Source organism: Serinus canaria, chromosome 5, assembly GCF_022539315.1.
Source record: "Serinus canaria isolate serCan28SL12 chromosome 5, serCan2020, whole genome shotgun sequence".
NCBI lineage: Eukaryota > Metazoa > Chordata > Aves > Passeriformes > Fringillidae > Serinus > Serinus canaria.
Genome location: NC_066319.1, coordinates 311,073 through 326,066, shown reverse-complemented (window position 1 = coordinate 326,066; position 14,994 = coordinate 311,073). Strand labels below are relative to the sequence as shown.

The 14,994-nt window shown below is 40.2% G+C and overlaps 1 protein-coding gene across 2 annotated transcripts in view; it reads left to right on the top strand.

The window, feature by feature from the left end:
• The window catches only part of CCDC34 (coiled-coil domain containing 34), a 31,539-nt gene that overhangs the window by 3,883 nt on the left and 12,662 nt on the right, over nt 1–14,994 (top strand). The window contains exons 1-3 of one of the 2 annotated variants that reach the window (XM_018921954.3): nt 750–1,004; nt 7,199–7,331; nt 9,594–9,701. In XM_018921954.3, the coding sequence (XP_018777499.1) occupies nt 835–1,004; nt 7,199–7,331; nt 9,594–9,701 (411 nt within the window). In that variant the 5' untranslated portion in view covers nt 750–834. Of the gene's footprint in view, nt 1–749; nt 1,005–7,198; nt 7,332–9,593; nt 9,702–14,994 lie in introns of those variants that run through there. The other variant, XM_018921955.3, reaches the window with a different exon arrangement.

Here is a 14,994-nt window from a genome sequence, read left to right as displayed (position 1 = left end):
AATGTTCATGTTTGGCAAAGTTGCTGCTGCGTTGCCTTGAGACATCCATTTCACAGTTTCTGGCCATTCCAGGTGATGGTGGGATTTGGAACCCAAATAGAAGGCTGACAAAGAATGTAGTGGCTAACAAGGATAGGACTATTTATATGGATATATAGTCTGACCTATTTATTACAGATAGTTGTAGACTCAGTGGAAAATTAACTGATGGAGAAGGCAAAGGACGCCGTTTTCCTAGCAGAGGTGTGTGAAAACCAAGCTTTAGAACTATGAATCAAAAACAAGATAGTAACTGTGAGGACTGAAATGGGATTTTTGCAATTCAATGTCGGTATAGATTACGAATTTTGACTTGGCTATTTGAATGTTAAAATGCCTCCTTGTGATGTGTCGGGATTGTCACCTGCGGATGAGGTTACGGGTTCCTGTTTACTGCCCTGGAATATGCGCAGAAACGTTAAGGAATAAAGAGCTGCGAGGAGTTGCGGTAGATCAGCACAGGCGTGTCAGTGCTCGCCCTGGCCGTGCCAGGCAGGCAGTCCCGGCCCGGGCTGCCTCCGGCACATCCCAGCGCTGCGAGGCCTCGGCTCGCTGCCCACCAGCGGGGCAAGGGCCGCCGTGCTCACCCGCTCTTTGACCGCTTCCTCTCCCCAAGCTGCGCCTCAGGCCGGCGCGCGGCTGGGACGCGAAGGGGCGGCCATGGCGCAGCCGCGGGGGCCGCCGGGAGCGCGGCTGGACCGCCCCTGCCGGCGTCGGTAACCGCCCTGGTCGGTAACCGCTGCCCGCTCCCGTCGGTGACCGTCCCCTGCGTCGCTTTTTGCCGTGGCCCCCGCCATGAGCGGTGGGGCCAACGGCCCGAGCCCGCCGCCCGCTGAGGGCCGACTCCCCTCCAGCCCCGCGGAGGGCTCGCCGCTCTCGGTCCCGTCCCGCTGCAACTCCCCGGGCCAGAAGGAGCAGGAGCAGGCGGAGCCTCCCGGAGCCTCCCGGAGCCCGCCGGGCCATAGGTAACCCCTGCGGCAGGGACCGGGCTCCGCCGGGCTCGGGGTTGCCCTTGCACTCGCTTCCTTCTGCCGGCGACAGGAATATAGCCTTGTTTGTAGAGATGAGCGCTTTAAGCGCATTGTTCCTTTTTATTGTCTTGGAAAGTCTTCTCAGTGGACACCTGAGTACTTTATAGGCTACAGTCTTTCCTGCCTTAATTTAAAAGTGCTTGCAGATTGCAGGGTTATTTTGCATAGTGTATGTAGCTGGGTTCAGAGTCAGTTTTGTATTGTAAGAATTGCACAGCTCCTGCTCCGGTGGCTTAATCTTCTTCCATTTTAATTTTATGCATAAGATGCATTCTTTGTAGTTGGGATCTTGCCGGCTTGACAGGAGAATAATTCTTTTTCTTCCCTTTAAACTAGAAGGGGGAAGAGCAGAGAGAGCCTGTCCTAATCTGGAATACAGCTTCATCATAGAAACTTCACAGATTTCTGCATTAACTGGGGCTGAATGTAACCAGTGAGGCTGAGCTGAGCTAAAAATGACGGTGAAGTAAAGGAAGGACAGCAGAACTTCACGGGGTGCCGGTTTCCAGCATGGTTCTCTAATTTCCATGGAGAGCAGTGAAGGAATATGGACCACACTGCACTTTTCTTAAAAGCATTTCTTGAAAAAGGTGCTAAAAGTCCAGGGAAAGAGTGTTCAAGTGTAGCCAGAAGCTTCTCAGTGAAGAAACCAGCCAGTTAATGGTCCCTTCTTTCAGTTTTTCTGTTAGCTCTCTCTATACTACCTCCCAATGAGCAATTTTGTTCGTGCTCTTTGGAGTTTGTTGCAGTTTATTCAAGCTGCAGCATGTCTTTGCAGCTTCAGAGACTGCTGGATACAGCTTCCAACTCGGGCTTGTTGCTGCAGTGTTGTCTAGCAGCACTGAAAACAGCCACTTTTGGGGCCTGAGATGGCAGCCTGACTGTGAAAAATGCCAATCACTTGTTTTTAAAATTTAAAAAGTTTTATAGTAATAAAATAGTTATAAAAATAGTAATATAATCAGAGTAATAATAATCTGAACAGTTGAGATTAGGACAATATGAGACAATAAAAACAAAGAATTACAGACAGTTCGGGTACCTTTTCTGGGCAAAATAAGCTCAAAAAAGGACATGCATTAACAGAGGATTAACCCTTAAAAGCAACAGCCTGTTGCATATTCATACACCTGATACATGATACATAAATTCCATTCAAACACAGGATTCTGTCTGGTCAGCATCAGCTTCTTCCTCTTAATCCTGACGGCTCTTCCGGGCTGAGTGAGGCAGGGAAGAAGTTTGTTTCTTCTGATAATGGAGCAATAAATTCTTTTTCTCTGAAAGATTTAGGTGTCCTGTGGCTGCTATCTTGCTGCGAGTCCTTTCTTTAAAAAAGGTATCTTACATAGCATAGTTTCTATTTTAACATTATGTTATAACCTAAAACTATATTTAACACATTACTTAAGAAAATTGATACAGCGTAACTTTCTAATGTAACACATATAATATTCGTTTTAATATTTGGAAAAGCCAATCATAAAATATGCATTTTTCACATGACTAAACATGTGAAATACACCCCTGCTGCTGTGCTGCACTAAGTGCCTGCATTGTGTTCATATGGCACTTTCTGCCAAGGTCTCAGAAGTAAAATAATGAAAACCATTTCTTATCCAGCTCCCCATGTATGCATGCACTCTGAATGTTGTTGTCATCCTCTTAAAAATACACAAAAATTATCTGGAAGCAGGTACTCAATGTGGGAAATGCAATATGTGCAAAAGAGGGTAAAAGGAAGGCCTTGTTAATGCTGTTAGGCATTTTCATACTTTGATTGTGGATCCATTGTTATGTTTGATGTCACCTTAGTGAATATACAGCAAATGATAATCACTGTTCACTGTTAATCAGATTTAGGTCTAATGCCATATGTGTCTAGTTTGATTTAAGATACTTGTTTACAGCTAAATGTGCACTTGAGAATGGGTTTATTTAAGAAGTCTATTACTTTATTTTGAAGAAGCTCATAACTGCTAGAATTGCAGAAAATGGTCCTGTCAAATTCAAGGTATGTGTGGTTTAAAATGCATGGTTGGTGTACCAGAAGAGTGTGACCTGTTGCCATGGTTTGAGAGGAAGTGAGTTTTTTGAGATGCTGTAGTCAAACCAATAAGTGCTCAGATTTGAATATTAGCACCTAGTGTAGCCACTGAAGACACGGATTTGCCTCTGAGAACACAGGGAAGTTAAAAGCAGGGAACTCCCAGGGAGAACTTCTCTTAAGTTCCATCTATGGAAGACTTCAGACCTCCCCTACCCTATTCCGAGCTAGGCAGGGGAGGGGAGGCCATGCGGCTGGAGGAGGTAGGCCGGGCCTTAGACAGAGAAGTGAAAAGCCCCTGCAAGATAGAAGAGTGGAAGAGCGCTGAGAGGCAGCGAGAGAGAGAGAGAGAGAGCGAGAGCGCTAGTGCCTGTGCCACCTTGAAATTTGATCGCACGGCCAGCGTGAAAGGGAAGGGAGGGAGTGCTGAGAGAAAATGCCCGGCAGGCAGCCGTGGGAGTTCTGGACAGGCAGAGCCTGAGACTTTTAACCCTTTTCTTCGATGATGAGAACCTTACAAATGCTGATTCCTTCTGGAGTTGAATGAGAAGAGAGATAAAGATAAGAAGAAATGAGCCGAGAGGGAAGCTGAGAAAAATCTTAAGTGAGAAGAGATGATAGAGTAGCCTTTGGCTAGACTTGCATAGCCATAGACAGAACCATTTTTCCTGTGACACAGAGACTACATTTAGGAGGGAGGCAATGGCTTAGAGCCAAGAGAGTGTAGTAATGTTATGCGAAAAAGTAGCATGAACAGAGACGACGAGTGACGAAAGTAGTAGTAGTGCCCTCCATCTTCAGAGAAAAAGAAGAAAATCTCTCTTCTCGAGACCCCTTGGCCCCAGAGAGTGAGATTTGAGGAAGACAAGTGTCCCAAAAGTGAGAGACTGTATTTTAAAATACCCTCAAAAAAGAAAACCCTAGAAGCAGCTCTAGTTCATGCGCAGTAGTGAGAGCACTGAGCATTAAAAAAAAATTGTCACAATAGCAAATGATCTCCGTGCGGTGCCACATGTGACATAAAAACACAACAGAGTTCAACTGTGTTTCCAAGAGAAGCCTATAGCACAAAAGAAACTCTTCTCTCCTTAGTAAACTGATAATTATCTAAAGAGTAGTGATGAACCAAGAGTTGATAATCTGAAGAGAAGATGTATTAGAAATTTAGTGGGGGGAAGAAGAATGTTTTTAGAAAGTTTTCATTCCGAGTTCTGTGTGTTTCTCTTTATAGTTGTAAATTGATAAAGTTTTTCCCCTTTTATTCCTAAGCTAGAGCCTGCTTTGCTCTATTTCTGATCACATCTCACAGCAGACACCAGAGAAAAAGTATTTTCATGAAAACACTGGTGTTACACCAGAGTCAGACCATGACACTGGTGGCTGCAGTGCACACTAAGGAAGACTAGGTTCTGGTGCAGTTGGAGAGCTTTAGACACAGTATTGAAGTGTTTCTCCTAAGAGGTCTTAATACTGAGCTTGTGTTTTCCTCTGTTTAAGTTTCATTTTGTGTTATTTCTGACTCGTCTGCAGATAGTTTTTAATCTATTACTGTGAATAACTTTTTTTGAGAAGCTGACAGCTTGAATTTCATGAGTACTGATAGAAGAAAAGATATAATAAATATTATTTTTCCTAATTTATTTGTCCTCTTAGTACCTTTTCTAAGGTTGGTTTAATTTGTCAGTTGTGTTCCACTAGGTGCCATAATGCAAATCGCACAAATTAAAAGAATGTATTGAGGAAGTATCCCTGCCCAAAATGTCAAGTCTACAAAGTTCCGGGTTTTTTTCCTGAATGTGAATGTATAATATTTTTGTCCTTTAATGAACTTTCTGAGACTTATTTTCTTACAAAATGTGTTATTAGGCATTCTTAAGTGGCATCTCTTATTATATATATGTGTTTAAGAGCTGTCTCTGTTAAATTTTTGGTCTTTATTAATGCTGCAACATAAAAGCCCTGGAGTGCGCAGAATGTGTGGGGCTGGTGAGTCTTTGGTCTGTGCTGCTTTTGTCCTTGCATTGTTTGTGTGTCAGGGTGTCCCTGTCAGTTCTGTTATTTTACATTTCATGCTATAAAAGTGTGTTTGTCTGGGGAAATAAACCTGCTCCATGTATTGGAGCAGGTTTATTTCCCCAGACAAACCCACTTGTCTGTACTTGTCTGTACTGCTCCAGGCAATCAGTTGCCCTGAGCTGACCAGCAAAGTCCTGTTAGTGCAAACACACATGGGTAAAACAACAGGGAAGAGTAGGACAAACTCTGTAACACTGACTTTGTCCCCTAATGCTTTCTAGCACAGAAATGTACCCTGAAGATGATTGGGACAGAAAATGTTGTGCAATTGAGTGTTGGAGTACTGCTGTGTCCTGAATATGTTGTACTTTTCTATTGATAAAATACAGATGCCTTACATTTACAAATTTTGTTTCTGGAGCATTAGCATAATATGCTTGTTGCATGCTTCTTCTGTAGCTTAGGTTCAGCAAACAGAATTCCTCACTGTAGTGGAATATGTATATATGTATGTAGGTAGGTATTTCCACAGCCTGAACATCCATAGGAAATAGTAAAGTGAAGTCTGATTTCATTGCTTTGTTCTCAAGAAAAAATTCATGTGGCAGATAGAAGAAATCTTTTAAAGAAATCTCTTTAGCTGTTTTAAAATTTTACTGACTTGGACCCTAATATACTGTGTTACTTATGAAATAGTACATGTATAGAATATTATAAAAGATATTGGTGACCTGGGACTAGGAATGCTGCAGTATTCATGAGTAAAGAAGTTCTGAGTGACTTAGGTATCCTATTAAATGTCTAATAGAACCTTGTATAATACCATCAAGTGGTGTATCCTGGCTGTATTTCTTAAGCACGTTTCCTGTGAAAGTGTTTTAAGGTGGAAAACTTCCTGGATTGATGGATTTGTAATCAATGGACTCTTAATGCTGAGGTTGCTTGATACCATGAATCCACTGGTGTAAGACTTGAACAAAGAAAATAACATTCTCTGCTTTTGTTTTGCTTCTGCTAAAGATCACGGGTACATGAAGCTTCTCGTGACCACGGTGTCCAGAGTTGACTATATGATGCTTTTATCCCCAATTGTCTTGTTCTGTTTATGCTGAATAGTAAGACTTGCTCCAAGGATTGAGGGGGGGAGAGGAGGTGTGCAGTTTGTTTACAGACGCTGAATTCACTCCTACACATTCCTGCTCCTGGACTGCGTTGTCTACGGATGAACAGACAGTGGGACAGGGCTCTCTTTTTTTTTTGCTTTTAGTTAGTTTAGCTAGCTGAGGCAAAGAGGTTCCCTAGACTGTAGTTTTTTCCTTTTTTCCCCTTTCTTTGGACCTGTTCACACCTGCTCTGGACTGAACACCAGCAGAGCACCAGCAGCTCGCATCGGTGGCCACTGGGCCGGGCTTGGGCCACGGCATTTCCAGCGCCAGAGGGACTGATAAGGGACTGAGTGAGCTGAACTGGAATCTGGGGAGGGGACTTTCTGGGTTTGTCATCTCTTTTGGAGCAGCAAGGGGTTTTATTGTTTAATATTGTTTAGGTTTTCTTGTTTAATAAACAGTTTTTTTCCGCTTTTCGCCACAGAGGTATTTTCTCCTGGACCGGTTGAGGGAGGGGTGGTAGAATTCGATTTCCTGGGGGAGCCCTTTGGGGGTTCTCTCCCAGATTTGCCCTGAACCAGGACACATGGGCAGGATGTTAATGTGAAATCTCTGTTTTTCCATGGCTTCCCTCTGTGAGAAGCAAAGGAACACTTTGATGTTATGGGTATTGTTTTAGTTTAGTTCCTAAAAGGTAATGTTTGAATCTGTTCCACAGTTTAAGTCACTAACAAGCTAGAGTTTAGCAAGAGAAATGTGGACTGTAAGGGGAATGGTCAGAGGTGCATTATAAATGCCATTTATCCATTAGGGAGATTGCTAAACAAGTAGAAAAATTATGTCATTGTTGTCACATTGTGCCATGAAAGAAAAGTACTTTTTCAAGACCGTAACTCTTTAACTTTTCAATCAGATACATTATAGATAATACTCTCTTCTCTTTCTTGTTTTTAATTCAGGAGGGTTGAACACTCAGAAACAGCAGGGGAGGGGAAGGTGTCACCTTTGAAAGATAACCTTTCACCATGGGAAGAGTGGTTCATTGGCAAAGAGAAGGAGCTGCGTGCCCGCCTACAGGCTAGAGCTGCAGAGGTGATTACATCCAGCTTGTCTGAGTCTAATAGAAGAGAGCAGACCCAGGATTTTCTTTTCCTTGTTGTAGAAACGCGAGTTGTTTTTTTCTTTTTTTTTTTTTTTTGGCAGTGTTTTAGGCCTCCATAGTGTTTGTGCTTGCCAGTGCTGCTGTGATTTATGTTACGTGCATTTTCTTTTGCTGCATGTTGTACTTCATTGAACTAGTGCTGTATAATATCTTGTTTTTCCAACTGTCAGGTAATGGTTCCATGTTAGAAGATTAAAACATTTATATAATTACTACCTTAATTTTCATCATGGGTCTGTCTGTAGGCCTGCATGTAGGTTATAGAAGAAAACGAGGTATGTGTTGATTGTAAGAATGCCAGCTACTCAGTTAGTGTTGAAGAACAATGTTGTTACCCACTTAGCATGAAATTTTACAACTCTTTGGTGTCCTTTCCCAGGAAAGGGAGCCCTGTTGCTGCATTTTTTTCCCCTCATTCTGTCTTTTTACCCCTTGCAGATGAACAGTTCTTGAGAACCAGGACTGGGGCACAATTAAGTGAGAGCACCCTATCTTTTCCTGATTACTCTGTTTGTAATTGCATTAGTTAAATTTTACCATTGTTGAAAATCAAATGGGAAGTATTGGGTAGTGATTAGAACCATTAATTAAAAATTAGATAATTTCTCACTTTAGTCACTGATTAACTATTAGACCTTGAATGTTTTCCTAGTCTTTCTGGGATTATCTGTAAAGTTTTGTGTGTGCTACCTCATGTTGTTTATAAAACACCTACCACTGGAAGGTTCAGGAACAGAATTTTACAGGTCAGCAGTACACCAAAGTAGTTTGTTAAGCTGGAGGAATATGTTTTGATCTGTTAATCCACACCCACCAAACATTTCTATACTTCCCAATTATATTCTGGATTGGTAATGTAAATGTAAGCTAGCAGATGTCTCAAGTATTAAGAACAGTCATAGAACAAGCATTGCTTAAGGCCATGTAGAAAATAGCCATATAGTTTGTAAGATTTTGAAAACATTAGATGGTAAACTACAGCAAGACAGTGTGAAAACCTTATATTTGGGGGACAAGCATAATCAACTTTTTTGTAAGATGCCAGAAGAGAATGAAATGCGTGATATTTATACCAAAAAATATTGCTCTGTTTACATTATAAAAGTATTCTAAACTGATATCCTGAGAAACAACAGTGAAGTTTCAGATCTTTTGCTGACATTAGTACCAAGTCTGCCCTGAATGTCAGAAAGGTGGATAAACATTTGGAGTGGAATTAGGTTGGGTCTTGTAAGGTGCTTAGAGTGCCATCAGCTTTTACAGAAACCAGGATCCCTGCAATACAGGTGTCTTGGAACTCAAAAGATGTTATTTGGGGTAACTGCCCCAATGCAGCAACAATTGTATTTTGAAATTGAGTCTATATTGGGATGTTTGAGCTTTCTGTAAGCTTCTATTGATGTCCTACTAAACTGAAATTCTGTGTCATAAGATAGGGGGTTCTCTCTGAGACTGACTGCAGTGTAGGCACCATAAAATCAGTTTCATGGAAATAATTCCATCTGTCTATGTTTGAAGGTGTGAATTTTCATTGAAAATTAATAATTTGTGGTAATGTTACTGTTGGAGAACCTGGACATCTCAAATTGTCTCCTTAGTTATGTTTTTCTTTATTCACTGGAGAGTTAAAAATGGTTGTATATATACTGTATGTCATATAAATATACTTGGAAAATTTCTTCTCTCACCTTCGAATTAAAACTCCTGTTTGAAAATTTGCTCGAATCTGCAATAATTTTGATTTTATTAAGCCTTGGGTTAAGCCCTAAAGTTCTAGTAGTTCTGGTACTAAAAATCACAGGTGAATAATATTTCAGTTAGCTTTTCATACCATCCACAGTGCAGAGCAGTACACAGTCTAAATTTTAAATATTGTAGGATAGTGCTGCTGCAAATTAAGAGTCTACTGACTAAAAAGGAATTTCAGTAAACTGAGCAATGATTTGATGCATTTGATTGCTTTCAAAGCCTAATTAAAACGTGTATTTCTGGTTAATATCCTAAAAATTGTACATTTTCATTAATTGTATTTCATAGTATTTCTGTGTTGACTGCCATTCTTCTTCTCCAAAATCTTAATGAAGGAAAATACACCAAAATCTAATGCTTACATTGTTTACCTGCAGCACTGCTACCAGTATTGCTATAAATGGTCACCACAGATTTGAAATGTATACTTTTTTTGTAATTAGGAAATTAATAAACAGCTTGAGGAAATGAAGCAAAATCAAGAAAAGGAAAGAAGAAAAAGGATAGCTGAAGAGAAGCACAAGGAGTGGGTCCTAAAAAAGAGAGAAGAGGTAAGTATTGCTTTGGCTGGAAATATTCTAGTACATACCATGCTTGAGTAAGCCTGTGTAAAATTTTCTCAGTCTGTTTGGCCATACATGTTTTCAGTTTGCTGAGTAAATGGCTGCTTTAATTGAAAATTATAAAAGCATGCCAAAGCAGCTAAAGGTTTTTTCAAGACGGATTTTTCTTTTCTGTAGGGTACAAAGGGATTTGTTTTCTGAGTAGTCACATAACTGACAGTTGGTGTACATCTTGTGCAGTAGCCTTCTGCTGATGATAGCTGGGGTTTTGGTCTTCAATGCGCCCAGATTTCCCAGGTTCAGTGCCCAAACATTTTTGGGTAAGTGTACATCTTGACTGTGTGCAGTGTTTTGTACAATAGGATTTAGTTAAATAACACCACGAGCAGGCAAGGAGTATTTACCAGAGGATATGGTTTGGCGTGGGGGTAATTGAGGTATTGGACCAGATGTAGGGAATTCTCAGTAGCCCAGAGTTAGCAATTGGGAATTCCTTCAGTCATTAATTTCTGTGTGGGATCAAAAAGCTTTTAAGTTATCTTGAGGGGGTGCCTGGGTCCAGGGTCAGAAATAGACAAAATGGTGATCTCTTTGGGGCTGTGTGACAGCTGTGTCATACCAGGTGGGCACATGGCCTGGGTGGCAGCAATGGGAGTGTGGTATTTTTGGGGTTCCCTGTGACAGGAAGGAAATGATGAATCTGACTGTGTTTCTAGAAGGCTGATTTATCATTTAATGATCTATATTATATTAAAGAATGCTATACTAAAAGTGTACTAAAGAACAGAGAAAGGATACAGAGATAGAAGGCTACAAAGAATGACAATGAAAAACTTGTGACTCCTTCTAGAGTCCTGACACAGCTGGACAGGGATTGGTCATTAAGTTAAAACAAATCACATCTTGGATAAACAATCTCCAACCGCATTCCAAAGCAGCAAAACACGGGAGAAGCAAATAAGATAATTATTGTTTTCCTTTTTTCTCTGAAACTTCTCAGCTTCCCAGGAGAAGAATCCTGGGCAAGGGGATTTTTGAGAAAATATGACAGTGACAGTGGGAGCCCTTGGGAGCCCAGGGCATGTCCAGCCCTGGCAGTTCATGTGTTCTTAGTCCCATGGTCTGCAGCAATACCAGCTGCTCACTGCATTAACTTCTGCTTCTGAGCAAAAGCAGATGGAAATTCACTCAAAACATCACAACAGCCCTAGCTGGGTTGTGTGGGCAGACCTCCTACATTTGTTTTCATGATTTTTAGGACTCCTTCAGTTTCAGCCTAGAACCACTAGAATAATGTGTATTTGGATCTAACCTAATTAATCTTAATCTTAAATGCTGATTGGGTAATTGGCAGAAACCCACTGCAGAACCTATCCTGCTCTGTTAATTTCTTATGATTTATATTACTAAGTAAAGTACACAGGAAAAAGTAGATTTATTATTCAGCACATAAAATTCCATTTTCCTCTTCCAAAATGAAATTTAGATGAAAATTAAATTCTGGGTGTCTGTGGCTATTCATTGGCTTGAAGGAGTTGGTCTGCCTCTTAAAATAGTTCAAGTTCAGAACCAGAAGTTTTCCTTCTTTCTCCTCCTCCCTACCTCTACCACCTCCTTCAGCTTCCATAAATTTCTACTTATTTGGGTTTTCCTTGGAACTTCGTGGTTTTACTGGTTAACAACTCAGTGGGATTAGGAGGTCTTTTTTGTGGTAATCACAGCAGCCCAGAGGACAGGAGAAAAAACATGCTTGTGTCTGGACTTTATCAAATTATGTTTTGGAAGCATAGGGTCATCCTTAGAGCAAGTGTTTAGAAAAAAGTCAGCTGATTTTTATTTAAATCAGATGATTTGTTGGCTAGTCTTTTCTATAAACCACACTCAAATCAAGGATCAACTGAATTTAAAAGCTTAGCTGTCTGTAGGATATTAACATTTGTGCTGTGTAGACTGTCCCACTTCAAGTTTCTGCAAGATTATTTGTGGATTTGGATACAGACTGAAGGACAAACAAGTCAATTCAGTGAGATGTTCAATTAAGATGTTTAAAGGTGCATCAGGATTTCAGCTGTAGTTGAGGTATGAGTCACAAGCACTGACAGTTGGGGAGTGTGTACATATTTCCTTTTAGAAACACTCATAGAAGTATCCAAAGATGCTTATTGGGGCAAATCTTGCAGTATTTTTCAGTGAAATTTGTATTAAGCACTCACCTTTTCAAGCTGAGTTATTGGTTCTGAGCCCTGTGTGCAGAGAGCAGAAAGTGCTTTATTTGAAAGAGGCAGTACGTTAGGGACCTCACCTGTAATCCCCTCAAGTCTGTGTCCTTTCCCGTTGCTCTGTACTGCAGTGATAAAGGAAGGTACAGTGAGCACCCATCAAACTTCTTCCTTCATCTTGGGCATCCAGCACCAGGAGACACTTCTGGAACAGTCTTGGTGCTGGGAATGTGAGAGATGTTTGTGTCAGAGGTAAAATGTTTGTATATGCATAAAACAGTTCTGGTTTTTGTATGTCAAGCCAGTATACTTGCATGGCAGTTTTAGTTGTGATGCTCTCTCTAACTGTTGAATATGATTCTTTAGGGTGAGGTTAGGAAGCAAAGCTTGAACCCTGTTTTTGTCCACTACTGGTTTTATTATTAATGTAGATTAAAAGTTATATGCTGTTACAGTTTTCTCATGCTTCTAATAATTTTACAGAAACTATTTTTGAAAGTAAAGGAATCCTATCTATTTAGCATTCTTCTATGTAATTTGTTTTGTGGTTCGTAAAGGTGGTAAATGAAGTAGAAGTAATATTTTGAAATATGAGCCATGAAATATGTTTATACAAATATTTGTTCATGGCAAAAATTTTCAGCTCGCTAGGATTTAAAAGCTTTATAAAACCAATTTTTAGGCACTATCTTGGACCTAATAATGCATTTACAATTTTCAGCAAGGTACTGGATGCCTCCTGGACAAAAGTAGTCTTACTTTGTCTCCCTCTTAAAGTTGAGCCATTTGTGGGCAGACAGTAAATTGTCTGTTGCCTTTTTAGCAAGTATCAATTCAAATATTTTAACTCTAAAATAATGCTAAGCATGCTTCTGATTCCAACAGGAAAATGAACATAACATGATTTTTTATGTAACTAAAATGTTTATTTCTGAGTTTCTGTTAGATTTATTGATAAAAATGAAGTGGCTGTGGTTATAAATGCTGAGCAAGTAAGTTTGATGTTTATTTCCTGTTTTACTGAACTTCTCATGTGAAGTTTCTTTCATTCCTATCATCAGCTGTGGAAATGATCATTTTAGTAAGGTACCTGTAATTGTGGAATTGCTGATTTTGAATCAAAACATGAAAAGCTTTTGAGAAATGCATTGTGAATGCATAAACTGTGGAGAGCCATGACAATTTAATTCTTTATCATTCTCATCACAGTCAGAACCTCTTAGGAATTAATGCTGAATAAAATATTAGGATTAAAGCTCAGGCCTAAAGACAACAGCTTTTTGATTGCATATTAAAAAAATCAACTCTGATGCAGTGCACTCTACCTTCTGCAATCTAATGTAGTATCTCCAAATCATATTTAATCCACCTTTACTGGCTCTGCAAAGCTGCTTCATTTTTACAATGTCAGTAGTGCATGAACTTAGAAATATCTGGAGTATCCAGTTAATATATATACATGTGTGTGCATATGAATATTTACATTATTTTTGTTGTGGGTTAGCCCCAGGAGGCAGCTGAGATCCCCCCCCGTTCCCCCAGCTTTTCTTGCTGAGCAGGATGGTCTAGGGTTTCCCTTGGGTTGGTGGGTGTCAGTTCTGGCTGTGCACCCTCCCAGCTCCTCATGAACCCCCCACTGTACCCTGGTGCTACGGGGAGAGAGGCAGAAAAGATCTTGTAGCTTTGTAAGCACTGCTTAGGGATAACTTGTTATCACAAACACTGTTTTGTTCACAAATCCAAACATAGCACAGCAGGAGCTGCTATGAAGAAAATTAACTCCATCCGAACCAAAACCCACTACATGTGTTGTGCATGTGTTTGCAGCAGTGATGGAAATCCCCAAGGAGGAAACTTGCATTCCAAAATAACTGTAATTCTGAAACTCATTTTGTTGTCATCCCTATATTGAGTCTTTGCATGTAATTCTTTATTCTGTAATAATGTGATACCAAGCAAAGTTGTAAGAGCACAAGTAATGAAGTTAGAATTTTCCATTGGAAAACCCAATTATTCTAATGCCAATCTAAAATTGACTGTAGCATTTCTAATACTTCCTGCATTGTTGAATAGAGGATTAGGCAACAATTTTTAATTTTTTTTTTTCTGTAAAAGTAAATATTACCAAGCAGGCATTAAAAATGGAATTTGGATGTTCAACAGTTTTTATTGTTCTTTTCAATAAGTTCCCTTTACTTACTGAAAAAAATATTTTTAATAGAAGCTAGGTTCAGTATGGAAAAGTTCTGTTGAAATGTTTTTACCTTGAAGATTTTGCTCTTCGCATTTACTATGCTGTTGGCTGATGGTCTGTATGAGAAGCAAAAAGCATTAAGGAGTATATGAAAGCCTAGAACCAACACAGTGTGCAGTAATGAATGACAGTGTTCTTGAAGCAGGCTTCCCTTTCTTGGTGCACTGGTTCCTTCAGAAGGGACACCTAGGTGCCGACTCTTACATCAAGGGCTTTTTGTTTAATATGTGTTTTATCTCAGCATGGTTAATACAGAGCGCAGATTGTTCCACAGCTCGAGCATGGCTTTCAAGTTCAAAAGCTATGCTTGCTCATGCTCTCTTTCTTTGATCCAATGGGTTGTTAATGATTTTGTGAGGAATGGTAGCACTCCCATAGAAGGGGTGGAGAATCCTGTCATGCCAGCCTGCAGCTTGGGGACATGTTTATTGGAATCTCCTCTGGCAGAAATGTGATGAAATCCAGATCTTCCCTGTCTAGGTTAATGTTCTTACAGCTGAACTGTTGTTGAGTCAAAGCTCTGGTTGCTAATGGAGAGCCTGATGTACTATGGTTTTTGCTGACAGTTTAGACTTGAAAGAGATGCTAAGATGTCCACTTGTTTAAGACTGAACCCTTTCAAGAAGTGTGTTTGTGGGGGAAGCGTCTAGTAGAAATGCTTTCCAGTCATGAAAACCAACTGCATTTAAGAATGAAAATTTTCTGTTTACATACCTAAGTGTGTCTTTACATATCTATTTTTTTTTTCTGAGTCTGGGCTTAATTTATTAAGGAATTTTTTTCCCCACATATTGTGGGTCTTTTGCTC